Below are 15,546 nucleotides of genomic sequence, written 5' to 3' on the forward strand. Positions count from 1 at the left end.
ATGGTTGGCTTTAAAGGAAAAGAAGGGAAAATCTTTGCTCCCTGGGTCTGCTCTGAGCTGCTAGCCTCTGTAATCAACTGTGATTACAGAGATCCTTAAGTGAGATAAAAGAGAGAAAATTTATAGCACCGCGGTGAGGCTATATGTACTCACACAACCCAAACTAAGCAGGAGGCGGATGGCTTAGTGCTTGAATTGGAAATCCATAGGGAGCAGCCCTGCGCACAGGTCTTGGCTGCCTGTGGCTGCTTCAGATTCTGGAACACTTTTCAATGAACATGTGTTATCCCCAACGTCTAAGCTCTGGTCAGGGTAATTACACTCTGCTTAGTCAAATCCCTCTGGAAATCAGCAGCACACAGCTCTGTACTGTCTGCTCTGAACCACCGTCTTGAGCTGGTCGGCGATGTTCAGCTTCACGTCGAAGGTGGTTGTGCTTCGCTGGTTTGAAAAGTGATCCCTGTGTGCTGGCTGTAACAGTGTGTGAGATGATTTGAGACCTGTTAGGATAAAAGATGTTGGAAAAACGCGAAGTGTTACGTTACAGCTATTCATGCCACAAGTGAGCGATGGGGCAGTGACTCACAGGGAGCATTTCAAAAGTGTGTGCTAGGGTAATTCTAGCGACACACAACTGCAGTAAATGCCTAAAGGGGAGAAAGCCGGATAGAAGTGGTTTGAGCACAGCTCTGGAAAGTCAGAACTCCTCCGTGCTTACGCTGTTTCAGCAAGAGCTGGAGCTACTTCTTCAAGGACTTTCTTGAAGAAATGTAAGCGAAACCATGTGCCCGTTAGAGATAATGTCATTTACCTACATGGCTGGTCTGTTGTCACAATAAGCTGATAACGTTTGCAAGACACATATGAAGGGCTAATAAGCAATAATTAAATATTTTTCTCTGTCACCCCGTTTCCCGCAAACAATAAAGTTTATACGCTACCTGTTTTAGTAGCTAATTCCAGCTGTGACTTGCCTCTACCTGGCAGCCTCGATGTGTTTATTTGTTAGCAGAGGGAGAGCCTACCCCTGGACATGTATCAGCAAACAAAACCTGTTAGCAAAGCGCTTAATCTCAGGGGCGCTGGGAGGCGGGGAGGGAGAGCAGCTCCCCGCGCAATGACACGGGCTTGGCAGGCAGAGCGGCGGCGGGGCAGGCGGGCCACCAAACGCCGGGATTTACCTGCCACCCGCGGCGACCCACCCTCCCGGCACCGGCCCCGGCCCCGAAGTTTTGCGGTGAAAAGTTTGAGTCTCGGCGCCGCTGCAAGAGGCTCCTGCTGGGAGCGGCGGGCAGGTGAGGGGCGGCGGCGGCGGCGGGGCGGCTTCCACTCGTGGGCGTGTGGGTTTGGTGCGGGATTTCCTCCCCGGCTCCGCAAACAGCGGCTCCCCCGGCGCGGCGACCCGCCGGCACCGCCCCAGCCCCGGGAGTTTCACCGGCGGGAGCGGGAGGAGGCAGCGCGGCCGCCCCGGTACGTTTCCCGGATAGCCCCTGGGGAACGGGGGGTGGCTCGGGGTGAGCCCCCGCTTCGTCCGCCCCGGCGTGACCGTGGCAAGTGGGTCCGTCCTAGCCCCGGGATTCACTGCCGAGGGTCGTCTACTCTCGGAGAGCGGGGCTGCGGCTCCTCCCGGGAGTCCCGGGCTCCGGAGCGTCCCCAGAAGTTGAGGGGACCGCTGAGCCCCCCGCTGCGGCACCCGGCGAGGCAGCGCTCCGCAGCAGGACCAACTTTTCTGCTGACTCCTCATCCTCCCCCCACATCGTCACACATCGGGAATTCGGGGCACGTCTCCAAAAATAAATAAATAAAAAAAAAATTGGCTAGTATTGCCTGTGCGTTCTCGAGCAGTAGAGTGAATGATTGGGGCAGACTGCAAGTCTGCTCGGCATGCTGGTAACACTTCAGTTCACTGCAGTCAATAAACAAGATCATGTAATTTCAACAATTTAAAAAAGGGAAGGTCTTGCTTTGACACAGTCCTTTCTCTAATCTTCCCCCACCCTAAGAGAGGGTGAAAAAAGTCCACCTCCAACCCTGCTAGAAGATTGAGAGCCATCAAGTTGCTGTCTCGTAATCCCTGTTTCTGTTTAACTTCCCAAAATGCAGGTGACTTGCATGGGACTGCTCGCTGACTTCAAGCAGTGCTACAGGCAGGTAAGAGCTAAGCATGCCAAACCTGTCTTTGTCTGATGAGGTGCTGCTAAGAAGAATAATAATGCTTTTTCCTTTTTGAAGTCAGATGTCCTGCAGCTGTAGAATGAAACCCTTGGTATTGAACATTCTCGCAAACTGGTGAAGTTCCAAACCTGTCACCTTCAGTACCGGAGTGTCTTCTTAGTTTGCTTTAAGTAAGTAAAGCTTTTAATGATGCTGGTGTGTTAACCTGCATACTCATGGGTAGGACTGCTCTGCACCTACTTATTGTTAACACAAGCATAGGGTTTGTTTGTTTCTTTATAAAGAATAACTATTAGATTTGCAGCTTTAAACTAACCTACAAGTAGCTGAGGGTTGCTGTATGGATTAAACTAATATGATCTGAAGTTCAGTAGGGTTTATGGTTGAGGAGCAGGACCAGGTAAGTGGTTGTATTTGTGCATGTTCTCAGAAGTAATGCAGGTGCTATGGACTGCTTTCAGTCATCTGGTACAATTCCTATGGAAAGGTTTAATGGCATCAAAAGTCAATATATGCTTCTTTACTAAAATGATCCTTGTTCACATCCATTGCTTCAGTAAGAGGAATTTTTTTTTTATTTGGAAATATATTGAAAGGATAATGAGGACCTAGTAACTTCAATAGATTAAAATGGCCAAATCAAATGCAAAGCACATTTTCTTTGCCACGTTATTAATTTCATATAGCATGTTGTATGCTATAAAGTGCATTAATAACAAAACATAATTGCTATAACAACATTGTGGTCTGCTATGTAACAAGGGAGAGTGAAGTAGAAAAATGTTAAATATGTGCAACGTGGCTGGGTGGGAAGTTACTTTGGAGATGTTGATGTTTGGTATTTCCTGATTGCTCTTGAAATTTTAAATTTTTGAGCTCTATTTTTTTAAAGGGGCTTTATTGTTTCACGATTTTCAGTGGGTGAGGGAAGGACACTCACTTTGTTTCAACAGCTCTGTCCTTTGAAAAGAAATCCTTACATATTTCATACAAAATATTTCATTATTTTTGTCTTGCGGAACTCTGTAACAAAATTCTCTTAACTTGATTTGCAAGATTGGTAGGTAGTAATCTTCTGTTATTGCCAGTGATAAAAGTTGTGCAGGCCAGATGGTGTCTTCACTTACACTTCGACACAACCTTTTTATAAGCAGCTCTTCAGGTGAAGAAGTTGCTGAGATATCAGCAGGACCGATGTACCAGTGGGCCTGGATGCTGGGTATCTCCCTCTTTGGCACCAGGTGTTGAAATACTGTCTGTCATGGGGTGAGAGGGAAACTCCTCGCTGCACTGCCCTGTACTCAGACCCTATAAGCGAGGCCTGCCAAATTGCTAACGGTTCCCCCTACCCCGATACCCCAGTAGATTCCTATGGACAGGAAGGGAATTTTAGTTTGGTTTTTTGTTTACTGCTTTTTTTTTTTTTTCTTTTTTTATTTCCACAAACTTTCTCAGCAGCACTGAGTTTGGTTATCTTGATCTGGTTATGCATTCAATTCAAATTTCTGTAAGGACTTTGACTTCACCCAACCATAATACTCAGCATAACTTGCTGGAGAGATGAAATGGCAAATACTGTATATTTATTCCTAGCAATAAACCAGAATGAAGACTAGTACTGCCTGATATGAGGAACTGTGCAAGCATTGTTCAGAGCTGGAGCTGTGCCATGCACTAGCTGTTGTGAAGCCAGAAAGTTGAGATGTGGACATGGAAAGCTGATCCTGGAGGATCACCTACGCGTGAAGTAGGACACCAGCTAACAGATGAGAAGTGAGGGAGGAGGGGGAGCGTTGAATTGAGAAGATATCCTTGCCTCCTTCCGCTGACTGAGCTGAAAGTAGCCTGGGCCAGTGTCCAGCTGGACATTCCTCAGTGTAAAATTTTCTTGCCATGATACCCCAGTGGAGGCATCAGAAAATGTATTGCTTCTAGGGGTAAGGAAGAGAGAAAAAAAACATGTGTGGTTGCAGTAGATTTCTGTGTCCTTTTTCTCATTTTGCTTTCATTAAATCAGTTGTGTCTAAGGAGATTCTGAGTGGGGGGAAATTTGTGGTAACCCGCAGTAGTATGAATGCTTTGAGCAGTATAAAAAGCATCTGTTTTTTTCATAAGTATTCTGCTGGCTAACCATTCATCTTGACCATTTTTTTTTCAGGTGAAGGGGGGTTAAAAACAAGGGTTTCAAAGTAGTTTGAGACAATCTAATGTTTTGCTTTTATATGTTTTTGATTTCAGAACTAGATGGTGATGAATGTCATAGTGCCAGGAAAATCTTAAGTTAGCCAAATGTACTGCAACCAAATGCCATTGGTTTTGTGTGGTCTGGAATAGGCAGAAGCCAGGAAGGGTGTTGGAGGTGCCTCTCTTCAGCTGCAGGTGTCTTTGCTTGCCAGGAAGAGAAAGGTGGACAATGCACTGAAATGAGGAATCACGCCAAAAGCAGGAGATGCGCTCTTCCCCATTTTTGGGTGGCTGTGCTATTTCAGTTGCTTGTGTTGGCCCTGTACAGGAATGTGCCTCTCTGAACTGGACCCAAAATACAAACTGGGAAAAATGTAAGGATTTTACATTAGTGGAATGTGAATTCCTGAAACTCTTAAATTTGACAATGGTATTAAACAATTTGGCCTGAGAAGTGAATAACTATATACTTGTTAAGTTTCTAAATTTTTGCTGCAGAGAGGTCTGTGTTGTCATGTAAGGCATGTAGTGTTTTCATCTGCCAGATTAACTGTTTCCCCATGATGGGTAAGAACAATATATAGTAATCTCTCTCCAGTACTTAAAAGGACTTGAAATTTTGGGATACACGGGTCACTATGTGATGTTTTCTGCGCAGGCTTGAGTTTAACTCTCTCCAATTAAACTTGAGTTTAATTGGAGTCCATACTTCCAAAATAGAGGGGGAAGGTTGGGCTAAAGAAAGAATCGAGCTCGGCATAGGTGAGAGGGACACAGAGGTTTCTTAGGCTGTAGCGGTTTCCCCGTAGCAAGCATCCTATTCAACAGGATGGTCAAGCTATCATCTGGTGGGGCTGTGTTGCCCAGGATTGGGGGCAAAGAAAGATTTACAGCTTAACTAGGGATGCTGAACCTGTGTTTGGATGCAGCTGATCTCTTTTGAAAATACTTAGGTTGAAAGTAATTGCTTGTTGGCTCTTTCTTCTCAGCCACAAGGGAGCATTCGTCTTGATTAAAGAATATTTGCAGGTATTTCTTCTTTGCCAGGATGCTAGAGAGTGTTATCCACAACCGTTGCTTTTTAATACTAAAGGAGAAAATTTGTCAGTGTTGTGTGGCCATTTTTCAAGTTCTACTAGAAGTCTCATAGACACAGACTTTTTTAATGCTGCTATCATTTTTTCATATGTGGGTTACAAATCACTATGTTAAATAAATTAAACTACTTATTCAAGCTGAAAGGCCTTTAAAAATCTTATAAGGTAGCAGAATAGCTTCAGATTTTGGACGGGTTTAGAGTCTAACCTGTGCTAAAATAGCTAGTCTTAATTAAATCTAATGTTACTCTTGTTTAATCCTAAAACTTAGCCAACACATAAATAAAGAACATGGTTTCATATAAATTAAATTTAAATAAATTAAACTAATTGAAAGCAGCATGAAAACTCTTGATACAAAGATAATTGTAGTGACTTTGATGATGGAGAAAATTGGCTTTAGGGGGTGTTTGGTAGTTTAAAAAAAAAAATTCCACCTTGAACTGCTGTTTCCTGTTAGGAACTTCTGTCCACTCAAAGCTGAGACTAGCCTAGCAGAAAAACATCTCTTTTCTTATTCACATATTAAACTGCTTGGAAGTGCTCCTGATTTTACTGTGCATCCAAAAGGTGACAATGCAGGGCTTGTAGATGCTGCTGCATGCAACCACAATGGTGTTTGGGCAAGGTCAGCTGTGTATCCTATGCCATTGTGCGTCATGGATGTGTGCGATGGCTAGTATTGCTAAAGGAAAAAACAGTGGCACTATTCCTTGCGTAAACCCTTTGTGGGCTGTAGTTTGATTAAACCAGTGTTTCCTGATTTCCTTTGGCAGTAAGGTGCCCACTTCTTTCTGGAGCAGTTTTTAGCTGGATGAGCTTTCTGGGTGTTACTGGGCAGGTGTGTAAGCCCTCGTGGTGGTGGCAAGAGCTGGGCAGTTGGGGATGATGATAGCAAGTGGCTGGAGAGAGCAGCAGTGTCAGCCTGCATGTGTCAGAAACGTTCATGGAGATGTGGTGTGAGATACTTTGCTTTCAGCGTTATCCATGTGGCCTGAGAAAGCTCTTCTTGCTGGCTCAAGGACATGGGTTTTCAGAAAGGAGGGCTGAAAATGAGAGTTTTGTGTAGCCGGAGATGGAAACAAGTAACAAAACCACACAAGTGGGCTTACTTGGAAGCATGCCACCATTCATTTTGTGTGTCTGGATTGCTCACTTTTTTATTATAAGGAAGTCACAAATCCCAAACAACTTTTCCAAAAGAAACTGATTCCTGCTTTCTAGTACCTGCAAATTATTTCATTTCTTTCAAAGATACTCATTCAGACCTTCATGTCTTATTTATTTGGCTTTTTTTTTTTTTTTTTTTTTTTTAGCTAATCCAGATGCTGTCAAAGCCCTGTTACAGGAACAACACAGCTTTTGTTTGGGGGGAAAAGAGAAGAGGTTTGTATTCATTGGTCCTTTGACCTTTAACTAATGGTTCTTGAAGCATTGCTTATGCTGGGAAGCTTCTGTCTCGTCAGCAGAGTGATTTCTGAAGACATGCAAACAGTGCGTTTGCTGCAGAACTGAAGTTAGATACGAAGACTGGGAGCAAAGACCTAAGTAAACTTTTTAGGGTAGATAACGAAGACTTCAGGTCTGAGAATGCTGAGGGCACTGTAGGAAAAGGTGCAAGTGACGAGAGCTAGTGAAGATCTGGCTGAAAGGAGGCTCCACTGCCCACACCCTTGCAAAAGGCATTTCACAGAGAATTCCCCAAGCATTTTCTCCATTTTTGCCCAATCTTCACTTCTTCCTTCCAATCCTGTACATCAGCACAACAGCTGCAAACAGGTGCATGTATATAACGTGTAGGAAATTCCATCTCTGCAGAATCAAGGCAGGAAGAACTAGATGGAATAAAGTACTGATTCACCTTCCTTCTGTGTTTCAGGTTCAAACCAGATACTTCATGACCCGTACAAAAAAGACTTCAGACAGAACTTTTACATTCTGTTAATATCTAGCTGTCTTCTACAGTACAATTACATATGAAATGATTAATATTTAAACTCTTGTTTACATTTTCTGCAGGCAAGTTTGTGCTTCAGAGAAGTGTATAGTTTTAACGGCATAGAATTGGAAAAAATCTGTAAAGTTATGAACACAGTTTTGTTGTTCTTAAAATCTTTTGTCTTTTTCTAACATAGTTACTTTTTTCACTCAACAGCTATTTTTAATGGTAGTTCCTGCTAAGCCTTGTGTGTATGTGTATTTTTAGAAACTCAGCAATTATAGATGTAACAGTGCTGAGTTATTTAAAAATACAAACTTGTGGAACACACAGTACTTGTACATTTCAGAATTATTGTTAAATGCCTGCATTTTCTTTTTCTGTTTAGTTGGATGTACATGTACTTCAGCTCTGTTCATTTAACAGATTTCTCTTTCAAATATTTTTCAATAGGCTGTCTTCCTTTAAAAGCTTGAGATTTTCTTTGCATTCTTTGCAGTAGTTTACCAGACACTTCTATCAGATACGCACTTACAAGGGTGCCCATTGTGTTGAATTTTAACACTTTTTCTTTTGCTGTGCAGGCCAACTTCAACAGCTGCTCTTCAGGTTCTGGTAGTGTGCTCTCAAAGTGAACGCACTCTGATTCATGTTAAGGAGTTGGCTTTTTTATGATCCACAGTATCTTCTATGTTCTGTTGTTACAAACTGAATTTTATGGCCCCTTTGTGGCGGGTGCAAGGTATCGGGTAAATTACTTCCTTTTTCTAGGTCCTCTGCTGTGCAAGAAAGTAATCTCTTTGGTAAGATTTTATATTTGTTCTCATTTCCATTGAACTTAGTGGCAAGAATTGGGTTCTTGACAAGGCCTTCCCACGTCGCAAAATAACTGAGTAAAAAGATGATCCATTAATTATTTTTGCTGTGTTACTGACATCGTCTTATGCTGACATTCCCTAAACCTGCAAAACACAACTTGGATTCATGTTTGAGGGTGAACATCAGAGTATGACTCCCCAAAGTGTAGTCTGAACCGCTGCCAATGCACTGTGAGTGTAGGAGTTGTGTTCTGAGGGTGACTGCAGGCATCCTTCTTCAGATGGATGCAGTCCAGAAGCAAAGGTGCTGAGTTTCCCATTGCAGGGCACTGGTAGCACTGAGAGGCAACCTGGCCACCTGGGGGGACCTGCTGCTGCAGCTTCTCAGCTGAGATGGTAGATGGGTGGTGGTATACTGCTGTGACACCCAGGCATCTCATTTGGGGTGTCACCTCCCTCTGTTATGGCAACGGGTGATGTTTGGTGGTGTGGAGGTGGAATGGTCTCTGTAGCTGCTTCGAGACGCTTCTGCTTGGAACTCATCCAAGGGTAGAAAGATCATTGAGATTCTGAACAGCAATCTAAGCATTGAAAGTAATAGCTTGTAGGAGCTCCTGCTTGTATATAGTATGCTGTTTACACAGCCTCTGGTGAAGAATAAAAATATTCCATGAGAACTACCTCCCTCTCTTGTTATTCCAGGTTGGTGTCTCAGGGGAAGATACTGAAGAAGATGCAGGCACGCTAAAAACTTCAGAGAAGTGAGCCATGTGTCCTTCTGAAAGCTGAAAAGTAGCCCTCTGATAGGGTCATGAACCTAAGACAAGTCTTTGTGTCTGTACTGATGTTTGGAGTAGCTGGTCTACTCCTCTTCATGTATCTGCAAGCTTGGATTGAAGAACAACATACAGGTACAGTAGCTTTTCTTTCTTTCTTCTTCTTTTTTTTTTTTTTTTTTTTTTTTTAAATGTAATTGTATCCATTACTTAAAAGATAATTGTGAACTCCGAATAATGTGGACAGCTGGGGGGAGTTCCCCTGTTTAGCAGTAGAATGGCATTGAAAACAGACTTGTTTTAATTGCTACACTTCTTACAAGCATGAAGAAATTTCTTTAGTCACATGAAAAGATGCCCCCAGCTACCTAATTGTATTGTATCAGCTTCATTTGCAAAAGCAAGTGTTGCAAAAGCATATTGTGCATACGTGAAGTCAAGCAAGTCCAGTTTAGAAATAATTCTGTATGCCCATTTTCTGTGGGTTTTGTACGTTTTACTTTGTGTGGCAAAGCAATTTTTGGAGAACTACTGCTATGTCTTGTAGACAAAAGTGGGCTTCTAAGCAACAGTGCTCGTATGGAATCATCCTATCTTGTTTTGTTTTGTTTGGGGCATAGTTAGATACTGGACTTACAAGCCTTTTTTAGATATATCACCAGAGTCATTGCAATTTCAGGTAAATCTGTATTAGCATTGGTACAGGAGTACACTCCTCAGTTGAATTTCTGTTGTTCCCCATATTTACCATATTTCAGGTTGCACCACAGGTTTATCTAGATTCTTTTTTCGGTGGAATTAAAACAGAGTGTTCACCTCAACCTCTAGTGGATGCTCACACCACAGGACCAGTCTAGAGTTAGTCTGAAGTGTGTATAGGGTGGATGTCAGTAAGGTCCTTAACACCCACTGTTTTGCTCTGAAGATCCACTTCTGTTGTGCCATGTTACTTGATGGTGTGTCCTTGATTTTAGTTGTATACTTGTTTAGGGTTCTGGGGTTTTTTGTTTGTTTTGTTGTTTGGTTTTTTTTCCTAGGTTCCCCCCTACCCTGTAAAAATATGGAATGTTCACAACTTGTTAAGAAATCCTGACTTTTATGTCCTCTTGTGTCTATTGCTCAGCTTCCATTTCCTCTGTAAAACTCGTACTTTTTAGTATGCTGATAGCATTGTGAAGAAATACATCTGTAAAACCACATCAGTCTTCTGGCTTTATTGATCTGTGCTTTTATTCCATAGGAGCTGCTAGGCTCCGGTACATTTTAGAGAGCAGTGGTGAGGGGGGAATATAGTGCATCATTCTTGCAATTGTTTGACAATGACCTTGAGTGTTGGTTTTGTTTTTTTTTTTCAAACTAAGTTCAATGACCACAACATTAATTTCAGCCTGTTAATGTTTCTGGGCTGGTCCAAGGAATTTAGGAGCTTGTATGAACAAAACTATTCAAAGAGGTAGTACGGACTCCCTTCGGAAAGGTTCCCTTGTAATCAACTGTTGACACAAGGGCAGAAACACAGCGCACTTCGGGGGAATTCTTCTTCAAAAAATCCGTACTGTTGTCAGGAATGTTAAGAGCAGATATCATTGCTTTCAAGGTAGTCCAGGAATGTAGGTGATTACTGTAGATTATTGATTTATTTACTTGCTGACATTCCTCACATTCTTTGCATCTTTTCCTGTGCTGTAATGAACCTTTCTTTCCTTGCAGTGCTCCTTGTTGCCATTTCTCACTGTGTTTTTTCCATTCCTGTCTTTTGTCTGTATCTATCTACCATTAAAAAGAAATGGGAAAATTATAATAAAGGGGGAATTAGAACATTCTGTGTTCTTTTGGGAAACCAGATGCTTTCTTTGGGGTTTTCTTTGATGTATTGCTGTAATCTTCTTCAGGAGAGAGGCTTCTCCTTGTACACATAAGTCATTTCCATGTGAAAACGTTTCCGTAATAAAATGGAAACTATTGGAGAATAACAGAATGGTTAGTGAGCTTAAAGTGTGACTGCGGTTTTGAGTGCCCTTTTATCTCACTGGACTGCTGTTGTGACTGCACTTCAGCAGGATCCAAAAAAAAGAATTTTGGCATTCTCTACAGTCACTAGGTCGTGCACGTTGGAAAGAGCATGGTGAAAAATCATTCTTTGGCGTCTGCTCTTTCCTCATCTTCTTCCAATTTAACATGTAGAGAGCCATTCTTTTTTTATTTCCAACACCTGTATCTCCTCTAAACCTTCTGCAGCTCAATTCTCTAATGTTCCCCCCCTGTATGCTTGCTTAAGAGTTGATATGAAATAAAATATATTTGGATATTCACAACATACATTAGTTTAGTTGTTGGCATTTTACACTTTTTTTTTTTTTTCTCTTCTGCAGTGTTTTTCATATTGCCATGTGTTGTGCACTGTGGCTTTTTGGGGGAGGAGATGTGTCTGGAGAATCCCAAACTGACAAGTATCTTTACAAGGATTTTATGTGTTCCTTTAATCGTATCACTAGTCGCACAGCTGTAAGACAGCTAGTTTTAATCTGCAAGTGGCTGAGCATGTGATTTGATGTTCCATTAAGAAATAGAAAGTGCGCCTCATGCTTCTCAACTGCTGTGCTATGAGCCTGTAGAGACAAGCGTTTGTTGTAGGCAGAACTATTTTTATCTTCTGCCGTGCCCTGCTCAAGACCTACAGCATTTGCATCTGCATTTGGTTGCTGAAGGATGGAAAGTTGGATCTGTTTGAGTTTAGGAAAGTATCTGTTTTGCACCAGTGAGGTGCTGCTGCTCACCACCCCGTTCCTCTGAGTATCTGACTTGGAGCCTTTATAAATCACAGTCACTGGAAGAGATAGTACATTTTACTCAATTGTTTTCTGTAATGTTCATATTTATTTCTCAGGCTCTACTAGCTGGGGTGTGAATGATTCCCAATCAGATACAGATTTTGTGGGGAATCAGAAAATTGTATGGTAATTTACGATTTCCTTACTAGTGTTTGTCCTACTATATTAAAGTCAGACTGTTTGCTTTCACAGTCACCATTCTCATTGTCACCTTTTCTCTTTCTAGCTGTTCATAATTTTTCATGCTAGACTCAATGCCACTTTTCTTTCATAGTTTGAATCCTTTCTCTCTTTTTGGCTCTATTATTTCTATTTGCTCTTCACATCTCTGAGATCTCAACTGTGCTTTGATTCCCCTGTTTGTCTTATTTTCCTCTAGACCTGATGTTACATAAGCATGTTTTTTTCTGATTTACTTTTGCAAACTTCTCTCATCACTCAAATTTATCTAACCCAAGAACACCTCCCCTAATCTTTCATCCTGTCCGTCTACTTCAGATGCACCCGCAGGCTCAGCAGCTGGATGCTCCTCTCAGTGCAGCCATGTCTTCTGTTCTGTGCTTGGACTCTTCAGATTATTTCTAGTCACATTCATCATCCCTATACCTTAAAAAAGAGAAAATCTTTCATTTAGAGATGTCTAAACCAGCTGCTAGCTACATGGTTGTTCTCTGATGGCTTTTCAGAGACATTAGCAGATTGAAAGAACAGGCGAGTTTCTTGGTTTGGTTCTGTGTGTAGAGCATTTAAAGACAGGATGATGTATCCTTACTTAGATGTAGCAGAGCCCTCCTGTTGGGTGTCATCAGTTCACCTCAGTGGAGTAGTGGGGAACGGACTTGTCAAGAATAGTCCAACATGAGTGTCAACACATACTTCATCTGGCTGAAAACTTCATTGACATCAACATGGATAATGTAATATATATGGAGCATTTCAAGTTCTCAATATATAAATATATTCACTTACATATAAATTCATATACATAAATGAAGCTTGATGTGAATTCAACTAAATCCTATAGCTTTACTTGACAGTTCTCCATACAGTCTTAAATTCTTCAGTGAAAGCATCAAATATTGTGGCAGTGATTAAAAAGGAATTACTATTTATTACATGCTTAGTAGTTTCCTGCACTGCTAATCTTACATAAGGGAAGGAAACTGCTGGGTCTTCCAGCATTGATGTTGAATTTTATACCATGAATCACTTTAATTAGGGAGGTGTGGAGTGCAAGGACACTTGCTTTTTAATCCTGCTATGTTATAGAAGTGAATTGGAGTTTTAAGTTAGGAATTGAATTTTCTACTTTAAAACTCTTCTTCTTTGGGGGGGGCGACAGGGGGAGGATGACTGATACGATTTAGTTTGACTGATTACTACAAAATAATCTGAGAATATCTTTGTGAACACATCTGTATGCTGGGCTTGTTGTGTGGGGTTTTGCTTCTCTTAAAGTTTACGTAATTCCTTCTTGTGAAGTATGCCTAGTAAATTCATGATTATGAAGGGCTACTTTGGTATTTCATGGGGTGCAGTGTGACCACTAATGAATGTGAAGAAGGCTGCACTGTCTCTATCCTCCTATAGATTGCTGGTTCCTGAGAGTGAGAAGGTCTCCTTCTCTTTCCCAGCACCTTTGTATCTCACCTTAAGGACACTGTGGTTTTTCTGCATGCTTTCTCCTCAATCTGCAGGTGTCAGTTTTGTAGTAGCCTGTGGGTGCTCAGGCATCCTTCTGCAGCCTGCGGTTTTGAGCATCCAGCTCCTGAATAGCTTTATCACACAGACTTCATCCCCATTCCTCAGGCCACAGCTCTTGTTTTTTGTGAAGAATCAGAATAAAAATTCAGATAAAAATCCCATTTTAAGAGAAGTTTGAAATACCAGGAACTTTCATGAGCTTTATCAATTTAGTCCGCTATTGTTGTAGCCATCCAGGCTGTATCCATACTACTTGGCATAAGCAGATTGGCTTTTTTCCTGACTTTTCCAAATTTGGTAATCCAAGGGGATCTCTTGGGTCCTTGGTAATCTGGTGAGATATTCTGAGTCCATGGAGCATGCTTCTTCCTTATCTTGACACTACAAGTAGCAAATGAATGTGTGCATACACACAGTAATATTTAGTCTTTGCTGTTTGTGTGGGTTGATTCTTACTTAAACCTTGCCTAAATGGTGCAACATTGATATGGCTTAAAGGACAGTTCATATATAATGCATTTCAGAGGCGACTGTTTACATAGAAGTCATAGTTTTCTGTAAATATATCGAACTAATATATATGTAGACACCAGGTTTGTCAATAAAGGAGAAAAAGACACTGCTTAATAGCAGTTATTAGTCATGAATAACTTAGTTCTTTTAGTAACCTTGAAATAATTCTGTTGACGAAGTCTTGGGTAGTTTATGGGAGTCTTACTAACTCTGCTAAGGACCACCACTGGTATGGCAAGAACATCTTCTGGTTTAGGATGCCCAACTACTAATGAGGCTGGGTGTGTTTAAGTTTTACCTTTCTGGTCAGAATATGCTGTCTTCTACGTGTAAAGTGTTTTTGTTTCTTTGTGGTTTTTTAAATCTACCTCCTTATTGGATTGAAACACAAAAGAAAGAGGATTCTATAGGATTGGTAAATGCTGCTTGGTGAGCAGTTAGAGTAGTTAAAGTCCCAGAAAGACTACAGGATTTTATTAGGTGAATTTCACTATATAAGCTAAAACAGGTTCCCTTTTTTTCCCCCTTTTAAGTGTATGCAAGCTGTAGGGAAAAAGCAATTGTCTTTTCTTAATAGAATTTTTTGAGCAACAGGTAGAGATTGATACTTTGTCAAACCATAGTGATCTAAAAACACAAGTAAAAGCTGAATATAAGAAATGATGGTTTTCAGAGCTAGTGATTATAGAGTCTCAACCTATCTTCAGCAGCTGGAAAATCCATAAGCTTTAAGAAAAAGAAGTTAAAATTTCATATTGCAACATGTAACATTTAAGGCTGTATTTATCTATTTATGAGGATGTTCTTTCTGGGTCTAGCTGTTCAGCAGCCCTCACTCTTGTGCCTCATTCATTTTACTTTTATTGTTCCTATAGCTAAATTGCATATAATTTTAGAGATCCTTCCTTCTTAAAAGAATTTTCTGCCATGCTGTTTTCTTGAGTGTATCATAGAAGAGCATTTCTGAGTTGGTGGTATGTTTTAATCCATTGGTATTTAGCCTCTGTGTTCCAGTGGTATAAAAGAAACTAAATGGGATGAGGTTTTGGGGGCTCTCGTATCTAGACTACAGAAGTCTACTTCTAGAAAGGTTTAGCACGTATCTTAATTGTACTGAAGACACCTGAACATACTATTTCTTGCCTATTTTCAAAGAGGACTTTCAAAAGAGGCTACTATAACTTCCTTATATCTATAGATATGTAACTGAATTCACTTCAGAATTTCTATTGCAACGACTGCTGGAGGGGTTTTGGGCATGATATTGGAACAGTTAAGAAGTGGGGTGTCCTCTTTCCTGGGTAGGCTGTGTCAGTCGTGATGTCTTCAAAATGCTGTTTTGAATTGGATATGAAACATGTATAGGTAGTCTTCACGCTGTTTTCCAGTTGTTCAGATCCTTGGAGCAGAACGTCCAGATCACATTTGTGAACGTGTGAAGTAATAGGAGAAAAACTTTGAGGTAGAATTTTCTCTGTTCCTAATTTGTTCGGTTTTCCTTAAGTGCAC

General features: G+C 41.3%; 1 protein-coding gene across 1 annotated transcript in view; it reads left to right on the forward strand.

The window, feature by feature from the left end:
- The first annotated feature begins 1,846 nt into the window (after positions 1–1,846).
- CHST9 (carbohydrate sulfotransferase 9) overlaps positions 1,847–15,546 on the forward strand; it is a 96,341-nt gene continuing 82,641 nt past the window's right edge. Inside the window, exons 1-4 of the mRNA XM_074146662.1 lie at positions 1,847–2,151; positions 2,233–2,345; positions 6,773–6,842; positions 8,916–9,124. Coding sequence (XP_074002763.1) covers positions 9,025–9,124 — 100 coding nt within the window. The 5' untranslated portion in view covers positions 1,847–2,151; positions 2,233–2,345; positions 6,773–6,842; positions 8,916–9,024. The remainder of the gene's footprint in view (positions 2,152–2,232; positions 2,346–6,772; positions 6,843–8,915; positions 9,125–15,546) is intronic.

The sequence above is a fragment of the Numenius arquata genome, chromosome 4 (genome assembly GCF_964106895.1).
Source record: "Numenius arquata chromosome 4, bNumArq3.hap1.1, whole genome shotgun sequence".
NCBI lineage: Eukaryota > Metazoa > Chordata > Aves > Charadriiformes > Scolopacidae > Numenius > Numenius arquata.